The sequence below is a fragment of the Ursus americanus genome, chromosome 33, assembly GCF_024610735.1.
Source record: "Ursus americanus isolate L20-20 chromosome 33, mUrsAme1.1.p, whole genome shotgun sequence".
Taxonomy (NCBI): Eukaryota; Metazoa; Chordata; class Mammalia; order Carnivora; family Ursidae; genus Ursus; species Ursus americanus.
Genome location: NC_142159.1, coordinates 12,631,886 through 12,648,471, shown reverse-complemented (window position 1 = coordinate 12,648,471; position 16,586 = coordinate 12,631,886). Strand labels below are relative to the sequence as shown.

At 40.6% G+C, this 16,586-nt stretch overlaps 1 protein-coding gene across 2 annotated transcripts in view; it reads left to right on the top strand.

Moving 5' to 3' along the window:
- The window catches only part of CLIC4 (CLIC family member 4), a 71,349-nt gene that overhangs the window by 36,241 nt on the left and 18,522 nt on the right, over positions 1 to 16,586 (top strand). For both annotated transcript variants that reach the window (XM_045782685.2, XM_045782686.2), the window contains exon 3: positions 10,324 to 10,449. In XM_045782685.2, coding sequence (XP_045638641.2) covers positions 10,324 to 10,449 — 126 coding nt within the window. The remainder of the gene's footprint in view (positions 1 to 10,323; positions 10,450 to 16,586) is intronic.

Below are 16,586 nucleotides of genomic sequence, written 5' to 3'. Positions count from 1 at the left end.
TTTGAAGAACTTACTGTATGTTTACTTTTAATTTCAAGAGCAGCACCGGGAACTAAATTTTAGTGTAAATGCAGGGAAATTTTTGACTTTCCAGTGTAAACGTGGAGCTATGAAGAGCTTTCTAAGCAGACCACTTCTTGGTTTAAAATGTACTAAACACGTGGTGTATATAATCTGGATTCTTAAAGATAAGGGTGGGATTTTAGGAGGATGAATACTACTGTGGTCTGTTTCATTTACTGTACTTTTCAGGGAATAATAGGAGTTTTCTGTAATATGATTTTAACCGTATTTCATTAAATATAATTGTAAAAGAAGAGTGATTACGCATGGCCCTGTGATTGTTCTTGCTAGTTAAAAACTGTTTCTGACTTTCTCTTTGTAGACCGCAGTGGAGAGGGCTGAGAAGAGCCCTGATAAATAGTGAGCTCCTTTTACTCCGGAGCTTTGGTTCTTCCTTAGCAAACAGGTTTGAGGTGAAGAACATTCATACTTAGGGGAGAAGAAGAGACTTAAGGGTTAAGAGCAGTTATACTAATAGAAAATCTAGCATTAAACAGTGGAAATGTATCACCTCTTGAGACTAAGGCAACAACATCGTTTGTTGCTTTTTTTTTTAAAGCATATCAGTCACGACCAGTGTCCAGGAAAAACTGTGGACGGGCTGTCACATGATGGGTGGCGGAATTCTTGCGTGTTATTCCTCCGGGCGTCGCCGAGAGAGAGTTATCTGGGAGCTGTCATCCCGTTCCCAGTTCTCGGCTGGCGTTCCCTGGTTCTGCCGGTTCTTTCGACTTGATTCTTTCCTTAACTGCTAGTGCACTTATTTGAGATTTTGGAGACCTAAGATTTGTGTATTGAAAGTAAGCCGTGATTCTTCCGGGACCCCCTTCAGTTCTGTATATGAAAGCAGAGGTCCGCCTGAGAGTTCAAACTGCAGGCTCTTTCAAAGATAGACCTACCTCATTTTGGACAGAGCTGCTGTAAGAATGAAATAATTCAAGTAGTTATCCCTCTATTACTGTTTTTTTCCCTACACGCACTCAAAAAGGAAGTTTCTCAATGTAACTTCTAAAAATAGACCATGCTACCAGGCACACCCTGACTGTGTCTTAAAATACATGGATTTCTCCTATTCCATTTTTGGCTTGGAGCAAGTGAGTTGACTGCCACGCTTCGAGAAAGCCTTCTTTGAGGAGCTCGACACAGTGCTTGATTGTGGCCCATACCAGTGATGGCGCCATGACTGAGGGGGGTCTGGTTCAGGGAAGGAAGTGAACTCACAGTGGCTGTTTCACTTTTCCTGTACAAACTCCTGATGACGTGAGTTCTGTATGTTGGTTGATGTTTGAGGACTCGTATATGTTTAAGAGGAGTATAGCCTCCATGTGCAAAGTGACACCTGGGAAGTAGGATGAAAAATTCAGGGCTTCCTAATCAGTCAGTATTACCATCCAGAGAAGGTGTCTATTTTCTAGGGCTTTTTGTAAAATCAACAGAGAGCACTTAAAGTAGGAGGCCATATTAGTTTCCTTTAGAAATCTTAGGTCTGTGGTACATTGAAAACCTGCTTCTCAAGGGCCGTTAAAAGTATAGAAGTTGGACAGGATAATGAATCCTCTTCACCCCCAGCCCCTGGTCATCAGCTTCCCCCTCACAGGTACCACTGCATTTAGGTTTGGTCTTTATCCTTCCGGACCTATGAATTTACACACTTACAGTCTTGAGTCAGATTTCAAGAGAGTGAACATGGGCTCAAAAAACCATTATAAGATAAAGTCACAGATGAGTTAAACACTCCATAGTAAGAAGTACCTTTCATAATCTTAACTTTAAAACTTTAGATATGACTGCTTTTATAAAACTGGGGGGGGGGGGGGAGAAAATGCCTCTAGTGCTTATTTCTTGCTTTTCCTGCTAATTGCTAGTTCTTTGCTGAAGAGGACCGATCGCAGAACCAGCCGGAGGAGAGCGATAAGACTCTATTGCAAGCTATTTAGAGGCCCACTCTGTGCTCTGAGAAAATTATTGTTACATGACATTTCATCCATAAGAACAAGCTGCTTTCCAGTTCTGGCACCATGTGACACGTTCTCTTTGAATCTCAGTTGGTGTTAATGACTATGCTGGTGGTATTCGTGTGCCCCTGGGAGGCTTGGAACGATCTCCCACTGCCTGCCTGCCAGTGCTGCCTTAATGCTTTAGTGGGAGTCATCTCCAAACCTCATTTTCTGTTGAGGCTGCAATTGTATTACAGAACTTGCAGATTAAAAAAAAAAAAAGTGTCCAGCCTTCAGAAGGAATTTAGACTTACATCAACCACCGTTTAAGCAAAATCTTCAGCTGAATATAAATGAAAATATTAAACTTTCGGGGCATATTGAAAGATGTCATATGGTTTCACTCATTTATGGAACATAAGAAGTAGGAAGATCGGTAGGAGAAGAAAGGGAAGAAGGGGGGGTAAACAGAAGGGGGAATGAACCATGAGAGACTATGGACTCTGGGAAACAAACAAACTGAGGGCGTCAGAGGGGAGGGGGCGGGGGAATGGGATAGGCTGGGGATAGGTAGTAAGGAGGGCACGTACTGCGTGGTGCACTGGGTGTTATACGCAAACAATGAGTCATGGAACTCTACATCAAAAACTAGGGATGTACTGTATGGTGACTAACATAATATAATAAAAAAATATTAAAAAAAAAAAAGGAAAGATGTTATCACATGTCATCAAATGGGGAGCAGTGGATTAGGGATAGAGACCTGGTTCTGTGTGGAAAGAGCCCTGTCACTGGTTTCCCTAGGACATTGGGCAAGACGCCTCATCTTTGGAGGAGGTCAGTTACTCCTTTTTAAAGTCAGGAAAAAGGAAGGAAAACATTAACATTTCTTCTTCTTCAGTGTCTCCTTTGTGCTGACCACTGTTCGGGTACTTTCTACTACTCGTCAAACCATTTTCAGACCTGTCGTTGAATAGAACTCATTGTTTTATATCATACTTCCTGGCTGACAGGAAGATGAAAATCTTTGAAGATTTCTGCTACCTTTATTATGCCCAGAAATTTTTAAATCAGTGGTCAGCATCTTTAGAGCACAGGTAAGCCTGAGAGGCAGGCAAAGGGAAGAAAGAAGAAACAGTGACAACAATAGTGTCCCCCCCCCCCATCTCTCTCTTTGTCTCTGTTTGTCTCACACATACACACACACCTGAGACGCTGACGTGGGTAAAGCTGAGTGTCACATACTTGTTAGGTAAGCTTTTCTAGTTTTGAGAAATGAGAGTGGAAATGATAACTTTAAGAAATTAGCTTTTTATTATAAAAGCAGTGATATCTGCTGTATTCCCAGTGAATAAAATCCCTCCTCTGTGATATTCTCTGAGAAAATAAACACATTGGAGAAGACTGCTTTTAAAAAATCTGAGAAATGTATGCTTCCATTTTCCCATTTCCTCCTTAAACACTGAAACTTTCTAATGGTTTGCATTGTCACAAATGGTTTCCTGCCTCATCACATACCATTTGTAATGTATTGTGTAAGGCTCCCTTGTTAATTGCCGTAATAATAGCGTAAAGTTTTAGAAACTTATTATGATAGTTTAAACATTAATAATTTTGTAACGATTTAACACAGAGCCATAAAACTGATAGTTCTGCGTATCTTGAAAGTCATTTATAAACTCAGAACAAAATCTGATTTCTGAATAGATCCTTCAGGTAGTTTGTTTTCTTATGTCTCTGTGGTTCCATCCTTCTGCAAACAGTCTTCAGCAAGCCGAGAGGCCAGTTTGATTTCCAGGTGGTGACAGTGGTGTGAAGGACACATACAGAGAGACTGAATGGAATGGAACAGGCCAGCTTGTAGAGAGACCCACCATTTCCTGCTGTTGGCGGGTCAGGAGAGTACAGACTCCCCGCTTTCCCTTCGTGAGGTTGACTTGAGCTGCATGAAGCCCTTGTTACCCCTGCAGATCAAGATAGGTGTCTCGTAAACGCATTCTGAATCATGTGGATGCCCCCTGTATCTGTTTTGAGGGTGACGGGACAGAAACACGGAGTGAGACAAACAGACATGGACAGTCATACAGAGAGAGAGAGAGCACGCTTCACTGCAATGTCTTTATGGTCTTTTTCAAAATGATTTCAAAGATAATACATCCTGTTGAGGTCACTAAGAGCTGAATTAGAACAGATTATTGGTGAGTCTTTTTCTAAACCTATCAGTGTAAACTCTCCAAACTGTGTTAAGAAAATCTCTTAAGAATTCTAGAAGCTGTATTTGAAACCTTTTGGTGGGTGCTGTTTTGACATGATTGCTCAGCAAATTGACATTAAAGTAGACAAAAGATTTGGCAGTATACCATGTCATCAAAGTAAAATCCTTTAACTGGTTGAATTGGAACACATAGACCGATGCTCCGTAACTAGGCCCTTGGTGTGTATGTTTTAGTGAATCCATGATTCATTCATTCCACTGGTGACTTTAGTCAGAATATGGCAAACCTAGTGAAGAATAATTAATAGGAGCACAGTATTCTGAAACCAAGGATTTTTGGTGTTAACTTTTTTTTTTCATACTTGCCATGTTTTCTTGATTTGTGTGGATGAATTTTATGCCTTGAAAATCAGTACCTTCAAAAAAACTCAATTAAAAATAGAAGTTCTAGGGGTGCCTGGGTGGCTCAGTTGGTTAAGCATCTCTTAGTTTCAGCCCAGTTCATGATCTCAGTGTTGAGACTGGCTCCACGCTCAGTGGACTCAAGATTCTCTCACCCGTTCCCACCCCCCCCCCGCCCTCTCCCCCCACACTGTGTGTGTATGGGGGTGGGGTGTATACCCGCATGCGCTCTCTTTCTCTCTCTCTCAAAATCTTTTAAAAAAATATTTATATATTTTATATATTTTCTACATACTTAGTATTTTCCCCCTCTGTTTAGTGGAGTCAGCTAGTTACAAAATAGGTCATCTTTAAGAACCGGCTCCTGTGTCCTGCGGCTGTACTGTACTCATTTTATAAGAAGCAGCTGGAGCCGGGCCACCTGTGCAGTGTTCGCCAATTGTTGCAACTGTACTGAATTAAACTTTAATTGAAGTTAAGCCACTTAAGTTGCTTAAAGTATTAGGTCCCATGGGGTTCCTCCTAGTCCTCCTTTCCCTCTCTGTCTCTTGTATTGGTTTGTTTCTCTTTATTTCCTTTTCTTCAACCAGAAGCAAAATGGGAGAGAACAGAATTTTTGTCATCTACTCTGACAAAAAAAAAAAAAAAAAAAAAAAGACTCCTCAAATAAGTAACATTAAAAATAAGAAAACTCCCAAACCTTGAAGAGTGTTTGCGCTCTTCTCTCATAGCATGAATTATATGCACTTTGCTTTTTCTAGATGTCACTTAAGGGAATGAGTTTGAATGAAGGGATTTTATGAAACAAACCAAAGATCTCCTGAAATTTTTAGCCATTGCCTATCCGTTCAGTTTCATTTCTGTCATACTGTGCTTTGTGAAATGTTAAGTTTCTGTGCCGCGTCTGTAAAATGAGCCTTTGTGGGTCAAACAAAACACCCGAGGCCTTGGGAGTGCCAGGTGAGATTCTGCTCGGCTCATGACTCGATACAGCTTCTAAGTCACCTCGGTGTTGGCAACTTGAACATTTATTCTGAAGTCTGCTACTCCATTCAGACGCCTCCAGGTTTCTTCTGGGATCTACTTTCACTTGGAGTAAGGACCCAACATGGTTGCCCTTCATCTCAACACTTAATCCTAGAAAATAGTTTCATTGCCTTTGTTTGTTTGTTTTTTTTTTTAAATCAATATACCTTTTCTGCAGAAACGGTGAACTATTCACTAGTCACTGATACTAGTAGAAAATTGGTAATCATATGGTTGGTTTCACTTTTACTTACAAGACTCTATTTTTTTTTAATGATTTTATTTATTTATTTATTTATTTGAGAGAGAGAGAAAGAGACAGCACAAAAGTGGGGAGGGACAGAGGGAGAAGCAGACTCCCCGCTGAGCAGAGAGCCCAATGTGGGACTTGATCCTGGAACTCCGAGATCATGACCCGAGCTGAAGGCAGATGCTTAACCAACTGAGCCACCCAGGCGTCCAACTTACAAGTCTCTATTAATCAGATTTCTTATTACAGTCAGTTAATGCTAGATAACCAGTTTTGAACCATCAGACTCTAAGTAGAGTTTAAAACTGCCAGCCCCATCTCCTGCCTAATGCTATGTTAATGTGATACTGAAAGCAGGCATGGATCTCATTTGCATACTTTGGTTTAGCTCATGTTCACAAGCCTTATTTGATTTGATCTTCACAGGCAAAGTGGGTCTTATATTGGAGTACAGAGCAGGAAATCCAAAGAGGTTTTGATTTCCTTTGTCACGTAGCTGGTAGATGGCAGAACTATGCAATTTGGGACTTTAACCAGGTCATTTTTATTCAGTCTTTGGCTCTTTCTTCTCTCCCATGCCAACTTTATCCCTCCCCTAATAAATACTTTTATTTGGAGAGCTAAAAGCCGTCATAATTTATTATAGAATAGCTGTTACTTATTTTGCTGCCCTCCCCGCAATGGGTTATTGTAAAGCATCTATCCCTTTCTTTCCCTTTATCTAACTCTACCTTGTTCATGAAAAAATTATTTGTAAAACATACAGATGCATGTTATTACCTTACATTTAGGCATTAATGGACTGTTAGTCATAAAAATGTTGATGGATATGTTTTCTAACTTTGGAATGAGAAAAGTCTTTTTTTTTTTTTTTAAGATTTATTTATTCATTAAAGAGGGTGAGCAGTGACAGGGGGAGGGACAGAGAGAGAGAATCTCCAGCAGACTCCCTGCTGAGCTCGGAGCCCAATGCGAGGTTCCATCCCATGACCCTGAGTCATGATCAGAGCTGAAACCAAGAGTTGGATGCTTAACCAACTGAGCCACCCAGGTGGCCCCCCTTAACTTTAAAATGTTAAGATTTGAAAATGAATTTATACACTCTGAACTGTTAAGGTTTCTGGACCCTTGGTCCAGGTCTTCATGTGTTGAGGAGGAAATAAAGCATAACTGGGAACATCTGTGAGCTGTGAGTGGGAACGTGAGGGGAACTTGAAGACCAAAGATGGTGCGGTCTGGGGCCTGTTGGACTTGCTAGTGATCAAGGAACGGGTGGTCAGGGTGAGAAGTAAAAAGGACTAGCCAGACAAACCAAGGAAATGAAACCCAGAAACGGACTAGTTCTGACCTGGATTCGAGTATTTACATGAGTTCCACGAGTCTCATGGCATACGTCACTGTTTAAATAAACGTGGATCTGGAAGACTTACTCAGCTTTCATGTATTCCCATCATTTTGTGCTCAACTTTACCTTCTCAGACCAAAGTATACTCAGGAAAGGAATCAGAATTGAACATCAAGTCAGATTTTGACTTTTAAAAGTCCCCTGTTAGAGCTTCAGTTCTTCTACAAGTTGCTATAAAACGTGTCTTATTTTTCTTTGGCTTGGGAGGGGATGGGCTCTAGAGCTTGGTAGGGGGCTCTGAGCTAGAAAATGTGGACTGATCGGATAATTAATAAGTCTTTGTATTTTTGGAATGTAGTCATAGATGAAGCACTTTCCAAACCTGAACGGGTGGAGGGAGAAAAAAAAGGGAGAGGGACAGTGAAGGAATACGTATAAGACCAAGGAAAATTGATAAGCTGGGATGAGTAGAGATTTTGAGGTACACTCTATTTTAAAAATTCTTTTCAATGACAAAGTATTTCACCTTCCTGAGACACTTAGAGATATGCTTTGTCCAAATTCTGTGCATTTGTGTTAGAGAAGGAAGGAAGGGCTGTAATAATGGGTGGGGGGAAAGTTCTTTGAAGCAGTTTTATAGTGCTTTTTTTGTTTTAAGCTTTTTAAGTGTATCTTTTTAATTATGAAACACATACACAAGAATAGAATAAACTTCCCCCTAAATTCAACTCAGTTATTGAGATTTTACCCATTTGCTTTGTCCCTTTTCTTCTTCTTCTTTTCCCCCCTGTTCTGTTTTAAAGCAAATCCTGGGAATCCTGTCATTTCAATCCTCCATACTTCACTGTACATCTCCAAATAATTATATTTTCTTACCCAACCACGCTGCCATTATCACGTCTAATCTCCAGCATATGATCTGATCTCCCCAGTTATCTCCAAAATACCTTTTTTTCTTTGACTGATCTGTTCAAATCGGGACCCAAACAGATTTTACTGGTTATGTCTGATTGTTACATCTCTCTCTCTCTCTTTTTTTTAAAGATTTTATTTATTTATTTGACACGGAGAGAGAGAGAGAGAGAGAGGGAGCACAAGCAGGGGGAGGAGCAGGAGAGGGAGAAGCAGCTTCCTGCTAAGCAGGGACCCCGATCCGGGGTTCGATCCCAGGACCCTGGGATCATGACCTGAGGCAGATGCTTAACCCACTGAGGCTCAGGTGCCCCAATGTCTCTTAAATTTTTCTTAATCTATAACAGTCCCTTCCAGCCACCACTTGTGGCTTTTTCCCCTCATGCCATTAACTCGTAGAAATCCATTCTGTTGAACTGTAGAGTGTCCCGAATTCTGTATTTGGCCGATGGCTTCCTTGAGGTATCATTTACCTTTGTTCTGCATCTCCTCAAGTTTCCTGTTAAGTGAACGTTTTGGTCTCAGAACTCCTTTATACTTTTAAATTATTGAGGACTTCAGAGAGCTTTCAGTTATGTGGGTCATATCTATGAGAAATTTAAAACATATTTACTCGTTAGAACAATCGTGAACTTATTATTTGTTATCACGAAATATGCTTTTAATTAAAACTATGTTTTCCAAAACAAAATTAGTTGGGAGAGTGGCATTGTTTTACATTTTGGTACATCTCTTATGTCTGCCTTAATAGAAGACGGATTCTCCTGTCTGTTTCCATATATATATATATATATATATATATCACTTTGTGATACACAAGTAGCCTACGGAAAACTCGACTATACAGGCATGAGAGAGAGGAAGGGTGGAAAAAGTAAATGATGTCTTAGTATTATGAGAATGATTTTGACCTCATGAACCACCTGGTGAAAGGGTCCCCTAGACCCTAGACCCCCCCCCCCACGAATACTTCGTAGATGGTCGCGTATGCTCTGTATTTTGTCATTGGGATATACACACTATCTGGTCATTATTACTGATCCTAGGGTTCACTGGTGGGCTTAGGTGAGCCATTTTGCTTTTTAGTAGAGTGGTACCAACATTCCATGCTACTAGTAGTTGTAAGTATCCACTTTCACCATCTTTATCAGTGTTCTGTTGATTTTCAGTTTTTCTTAATAGGAGAGAAATGTCATCATAGTTTACTCTTGAATTTCTTTGATAATAGTTTTTTACGTTTTTCCACGTGTTCACTTATTTTATCTATTGTGTATCGATTTCTTCTGACTCCTGTTTGACTTGTTGATGGCTTTTTAATGAATTTGGACAAAATTCTTACCTAATGTGTATTTTGAGCCTTTCTTCACTATAATATTTTGCCCTTCCTGTATTGTGCCTTCCTTTGGTTATGCTATGTTTTATATACTGAAGTAATTTTGACTGGTGATCTTTTTCCTTGTTGAGTGTGGACTTCTAGGAAAATGGAAAATTGGTAGCAACTGAATTTGGAATCTCATAGTTAGAAAGGACTGTAGGAATTAGCTGCTCTTCCTTATTTTACAAAAAAAAAAGAAGACGATGACGACCTAGAGAATTTATGGTTTATTTGTCTACACAATGAGTTGGTGCTAGAGTTGAGACTAGAGACTGTTTCCTCTCAGTTCTACCACCATTTCTAATAAACACTTCAGTTGAATTTGGAATGAGAATGAAGGAGACTTTGTCTTTTGGTTAGTATCAGAGGTTCCTGATTTTCTTATTATGTATTTTGTGCTTTGGGAAGGTTTGCTTCTTAGTACAATGGTATTGCAGCCGTTAAACTAGTAGGAAAAAAATACTATTTACTTTTCTTTCTTTTTTTTTCTTTCTTGGTTTTTTTGTTTTTTTGTTTTTTTGAGAGAGAGTTGGGAGGGGCAGAGGGAGAGAGAGAGTCTTAAGCAGGCTCCACACCCAGCATGGAACCTGATGTGGGGCTTGATCTCACGACCCTGAGATCATGACCTGAGCTGAAATCCAGAGTCGTATGCTTAACCGACTGAGCCACCTTGGTGCCCCCCAAAATACTATTTCTTACTCATTTTTATGTATGTAAACATTTAGAACCACTCTGAGTATTTAAAGTATTGTTGCCTTCCCAGAGTAAAACATGATCCAATTTTGACTGTTTTGACAGGAAGCCTGCAGACCTGCAGAACTTGGCTCCTGGGACCCACCCACCATTTATAACTTTCAACAATGAAGTCAAAACGGATGTAAATAAGATTGAAGAATTTCTTGAAGAAGTCTTATGCCCTCCCAAGTGAGTATCACAGAAAACATGCGTGGAAATATTACCATCTCTTTAAAGTTTGGTCTTTTCTGGCCCTTAGAGCTCTTTCTCTGGATGGTACTGGAGTTAAATCCATACAGTGTTAAGTTGCAGCGACTGGGGCTTCTCTTCATTTATTATAATTAATGCTGCACAGATGTCAGAACTGGCTTCTGGCTAGGCCAATAAGCCTAGGGAAGAATGTGAGTAAGCTATAGAGTATACATTGAAAGTAGGTTTGGGACATGGGAGCTCGGTTAGGAAAGACTGGCTCTTTGAGGGGTATTGGTCCCGAACTGAGAGAGAAGTTCAGAGAAGAGAAGAGATGGGGAGAGACAGGTTAAGACTGAACCCAGGGAGAATGTCTTAAGCAGGAGGCACAGTTTGCTGGGGGATTTCTTATCAGGCCATTTTAAAGGTAACTGTCTGAAGCCATTACTCAAGGGGATTGACTTTTTAGACTGTGTCCCTGGGATTCAGTTTTTATTTATGTATGTCTCTGAAGTGTTCTAGGGTCCCAGGTCCTACACATTAGTCCACATGGTTAACGATTTTAAGGTACCCGCCTATTTCCTATGATGTGGAGTACAGGTGAGGGATAGAGGGACTGTAATGACAGTTACCTGAATGGCAGATGTGCAGTTTCGCATCATACTGTGCTCTTGGCGTAGGTTCAGGGCCTTACGGATTTCTTCAGGCTTTTCTTGTTCCATTATCCTGAAAACTGAAATGTCGTTTTTCTGGCCCAAGCCTTTCTCGCTAGTTGGTTTGACTTTTACTCTCCATATCCAGATAAATTTCCCAGGAATGGGATTATTGGGTCAGAGGGTTCTAAAATGATCAGTTACTCAGAATTCACTCATTCATTTATTCTGCAGTTACTAGGCAACAAAGCCTTACGAATACGGTAGTGAATAAGACATAATTCCCGTCCTCAGGAAACACACTCCAGTATGGATGGAGAGGTCGTGTGGTGGTGAGGGAAAGTGAGTGGAATCAGGAAAGGCTTTAAAAAAGAGAGAACACTTGGATTCAGCTTTAATTTACAAAAGGTGGCAGCTCACAGGAAGGAATGATGGGCATTCCAGGCTTTCTTCAACTGTAGGAACGACGATTGTAATTATTCCTTCTTGCTATTCTTCTCAGAGGTAATAGACATGAGGATAGTGGTAGAACTAATACCAAAATATTCTGGTTTCTTGGTAGCCTGTATAAGACCTATCATAGCTTCTTATTTTTTTATTATTATTATTTTTAATAGTGTGTTTTGTTTTTTTAAAGATTTTATTTATTTATCTGACAGAGAGAAAGCGAGAGAGGGAACACAAGCAGGGGGAGTGGGAGAGGGAGAAGCAGGCTTCCTACCGAGCAGGGAGCCCGATGTGCGGCTCAATCCCAGGACCCTGGGATCATGACCTGAGCTGAAGATAGATGCTTAATGACTGAGCCACCCAGGCGCCCCATATCATAACTTTTTAAATTGGACCTTGAAAATAAACATTTTCTTTTTTTAAAAATATTTTATTTTTAAGTAATCTCTACACCCACTGCGGGGCTCTGACTTACAGCCCCGAGATCAAGAGTTGCACGCTCCACCAACTGAACCAGTTAGGCACCCGGAAAATAAACGTTTTTGCTTTGCTTTTTATATATAGAAATTTCAGCTTGATTTTGTTTGGGCATATTCATAGAGTTACTCTAACCAGAGATGGTCTTTTCTTTCAGTTTAAATAATTTAAAACTTGGAGATCTTTCAGTTCTAAAGGGTTTACAATGTGCTAAATTCTCTCTAAGGGTATTTTCCTTAAGGTTTTTTTTTAAATCATTTTATTTTATTTTATCATGCTAAGCGTACTCTTTAATCCCCATCCCCTATTGCCATTATTTTCCTTGTTTTTCTGTTGTAGTTTATATTCTGAAGAGAGTTTCTGAGTAAAGTTTTTTTTTTTTTTTTAAAGATTTTATTTATTTATTTATTCGACAGAGATAGAGACAGCCAGCGAGAGAGGGAACACAAGCAGGGGGAGTGGGAGAGGAAGAAGCAGGCTCATAGCAGAGGAGCCTGATGTGGGGCTCGATCCCATAACACCGGGATCACGCCCTGAGCCAAAGGCAGATGCTTAACCGCTGTGCCACCCAGGCGCCCCTCTAAGTAAAGTTTTAAAATTCCACTTTGTTTACAGTAGGGAGTATTTTTGATGTTTCTGATGCCTCCGCTGTTACTAACGTTCAGGTGCCAGTGATGGGCCATGCGCGGTGCAGTGTGGGTTATTTCGTGGATTATCTCACTCCTCTCCAAGACTTTGTGGGGAAACTGCAGACGAGGAGTCTCCGTGACTTGTCCTAGTTTTATAGTTACTGGTGGCAGAGCTGGCATACTTCAAAGCCAGGCCTGTAGGACTTCAAAAACCCGTGTTTCTTCTATTCTCCTCCTTCTGTTTTTCAGTTTTTTATTTTGTTGAGTTTGACTTTTACAAAAGAGGTGAAATGTAAGTCTTTGATTGGGATTGTGCTTTAGCGAGTGTAAGATTGCAGGCTGGCTCAAGCTTGGAGGAAAGGCAGGAGAGAAATCGAAGATAGTTTCCTGTGATGAGCAGGTGGGACTGAAGGTGGTTGGCAAACTAAATTTAATGAATCCTTTTTAAGAAACAGGTGAGGGGCGCCTGGGTGGCACAGCAGTTAAGCGTCTGCCTTTGGCTCAGGGCGTGATCCCGGCGTTGTGGGATCGAGCCCCACATCAGGTTCCTCCGCTATGAGCCTGCTTCTTCCTCTCCCACTCCCCCTGCTTGTGTTCCCTCTCTCGCTGGCTGTCTGTATCTCTGTTGAATAAATAAATAAAATCTTTAAAAAAAAAAAAGAAAGAAACAGGTGAGGTTTAACTTCTGATGATTTTTTAGTTTCTTTTTTTTTCTTTTTCTTTTTTTTGAGAGAGAGCGTGCCTGTGTGCGCGTGCAAGTGGTGGGGGGAGGGGCAGAGGGAGAGAATCTCAAGCAAACTCCCCGAGCCTGACTCAGGTCTCCATCTATCTCAACCTGAGATCAAGACCTGAGTCGAAATCAAGAGTCAGGTGCTTAACCGACTGAGCTGCCCAGGCGCCCCCGATGAGTTTTTACTTCTGTGCATTGGAACAGTGCCTGTAGATTGGGAGTGCCTTCCCCTTCCTGGGCTCTGCAGCCCCTGATGTGACATGCCGAGGGACAGCAGAGTCTCAGTCATGCAGAATTGTTTCTGGAGAAGGAGCAGGAGGAAGTTCTTTCCAGGACCACCGCGGGCATTCCTTTCCCTTTCCTGTGCTCTAGGGCATTGAGGGACCATCTGGGCTCTTGGCCTTTCCCCTCGAGGACAAGGAGGACTTCGGGTCCTTCACTACTGCTCATCCTCCTCAGACCCTGTTGGGAGCCGCCTTGTTTCCAGAGCGGAGGAAGAGAAAAGGCAGAGGAGTTGCACAAGCTGGCAGACCAGACTCTAGCATCTCTAATAACATGTTTTTGGCATTTGATGATACTGAGAACAGAGTGTTTTTGTGCGAGCGCTTCTGATTCAGTCATGACAAAGATAAATACGGGCAACTGCTTGTTCCAGAGTTGTTCAGAATCTGGGGACTAGTGAAGAGCTTAGAGCAAGGAACTTGGTGCTGGTTTGTGTGACCAGTATACATAGAAAGAAGAAACTTTATCTTCCTTCTCCTCTGGGGAAAGTATTTATAATATATATATAATATATATTATATATATATAATATATATTTAGTTCCCCTTGCTTGAATGGAGGGAGTACTTTGCCCAAAAAAGCTTTGAAACTTGGATCTTTAAGCAGACCTGTGTGCGTGGCTGACTTAATGGCGGAAGGGTAGAAGGGTAGGGGAGGCTGACAGTTTTGGAGAAGAGCCCTATAAAGTGTTAGTAAGCCCCCCCCTTTTTAAGTGAGAAATACAATGAAAGTGGAATTTACAAGGGTAACTTAATGGGTTGTGTAATCAGACTTTATTCTTACATTCACACGAGAAAGAAAATGTCTGAGGTCTTTCCTAAAAGGGTGGAAATAGTCTGAGCTAGTCTTAGCGTTAGTAGTCTGTGGTGTAATACAGAATGCAGGACGGGTCTGAAAGTCTGCACGCCCCGGTTGCTTGTGCCCACGATGTCGACACATAGCCTTTTACTGATTACTGGCCTGCCTTTTGTCAAATGTTGAAACGAGGCTCTCAGTCATTAAAAAGTTTTGCTTTATCAAGCTATTTGGGAAAGTGAATATGGTGAATTACTAAAATCCAGTGTTTGGGTGAATGTAAAATAAGCTGGCAGCTGATTGGAGCACCTCTTGGTTTAGAATTTGATTTGTCTTTCAGAGAGAACTTGACCTGTAGTTAAACAAGAACAAAAAGAACACTTGATCTGGGGACAGGAAACCTGTGTTGTAGTTTGGCAGTACTTTTAACCAGTCTGGGATTTGGGGGGCTCAAGTATATAACCTTTCTGGAATAGAATTTCCTTTTAGGCAAAACGAGAGTTTGAGGTGAATGGTCTCTTGTAGTTCTAGTATCGTATGCATTAAATTAACAGTACAAATTTAATGATTTGTCTTGGAGAAGAATAAGGCCTGTTTAACCTGCTTTAGAGAACAGTGGTTTGTTTTTTTGTTTTTGTTTTATTTTTTAAGAATTGTAATGGCATGTTTTCATACGGATAAGGATATGCCAATTGCAAATCCTTCTTTAGTCTTACCTGTTCATTTAAATAGGTCTCTAGTAAATACGCTTCTATGTGCTCCTCAGTACAACCTCTGCACTTAGTATAATGCCTGACACAGAGTAGACCCTTAATAATTAGAATAAAGGAACATATATGAATAATGAATGTATAAATGGTCTGCAGTTTAAGCCTACCTTCAGGTCTTCCTTCATTAGAAAAAGTAGGTACAGCTAAGTATTGGTTGGGGAAAAGAAGAATAATTTTGGAAACTTGGCTAGAGGAAGACATAGATGTATTGAAGAGGCACTTATGTTCCTTGTGCTATTTTTTGTTTGGAATGAGTCAATGAAGTTACTGTATTAAGAGCAGTAAAAACATTTAAACTGGAGGTTGGGTGTTTATTTTTTTATAGTCAAGGGGAATTCAGGGATGTTGAACCTGGAATTAACTCTTTTAGCCCAGGCAGGGGGGGAAAAAAAAAAGAGGTTAAAGTTTTGTATAGTTAAGAGGAAAAAATATGTAATATAGTATACATAATATATAACCTCATGAAATTCATTTACCATAATTGTTCACTGAAAAATTCATTCGGTAAATATTTTTGTTTACAAGCGAAATCTTTAAGCTTAAAAATTGAGAGATATTAAAAGGGAAGATAAATTGAGCATGTATGTATTCAGTAGTTATTTTATCATCTCCTATGTCCAGTTTTTTAGCTCTGTCTCTCTTTGAATTCAGAATTGCACATGTAAAAAAATACAAATAAAAAAGCTAACCAGACACTATAGCTTGCAACTGAACTGAATTTCTTCCTAAAAATACCTCACCTTCAGTTTTAATTTTAAAAAAGTGGCAAGACAGCCTCCTAAAATATATGAAGAAATCTAAATTACTAGTTTAACGTAAGGTTTTTTCCCCCAAAGTCTTAACTGCACCAAGCCCAGTTCCCAGTGAAATTTTACAGGGCCTTTAAGCCCATGAGTCTTCCTAAAATGGTGCTAATGGTCGGAATTTCTGGGGAGCCGGCTCCCAGTGGGTGTAGCTCTCTGCTGAGGGGAAGAGGGAGGAGCTGAGCCTTCTCACATGTATTTTCCAATTTGAGGAAGAAATAGACACTGAGTATGCGTGTTTGGAATTTAAATACATAAAATACACACTTGTGTGGTTGGAAGAAAAATGTGGGTCATGAATGTCCGTTTTCGAAGCGGATAAAGTTTGTAAGAGCGCTTGTTAGCAAAATTCCCCACATCTTACTGTTCTGTTGCTCAGTGCCACCCTGACAATATCTAGTCCCTGGGAGGTCCTGGAAAATCCCAAGTGTGGGAGTGAAGTGAGTGATCTGCTTCCTGCTGTTTTTGTCCTTAAACTACTGTGGATGACGAGCTGCCCACTTTTCCCTGCTGTCCGGGTGCTTCCATGCGTGGCATATACCAAGAACCTG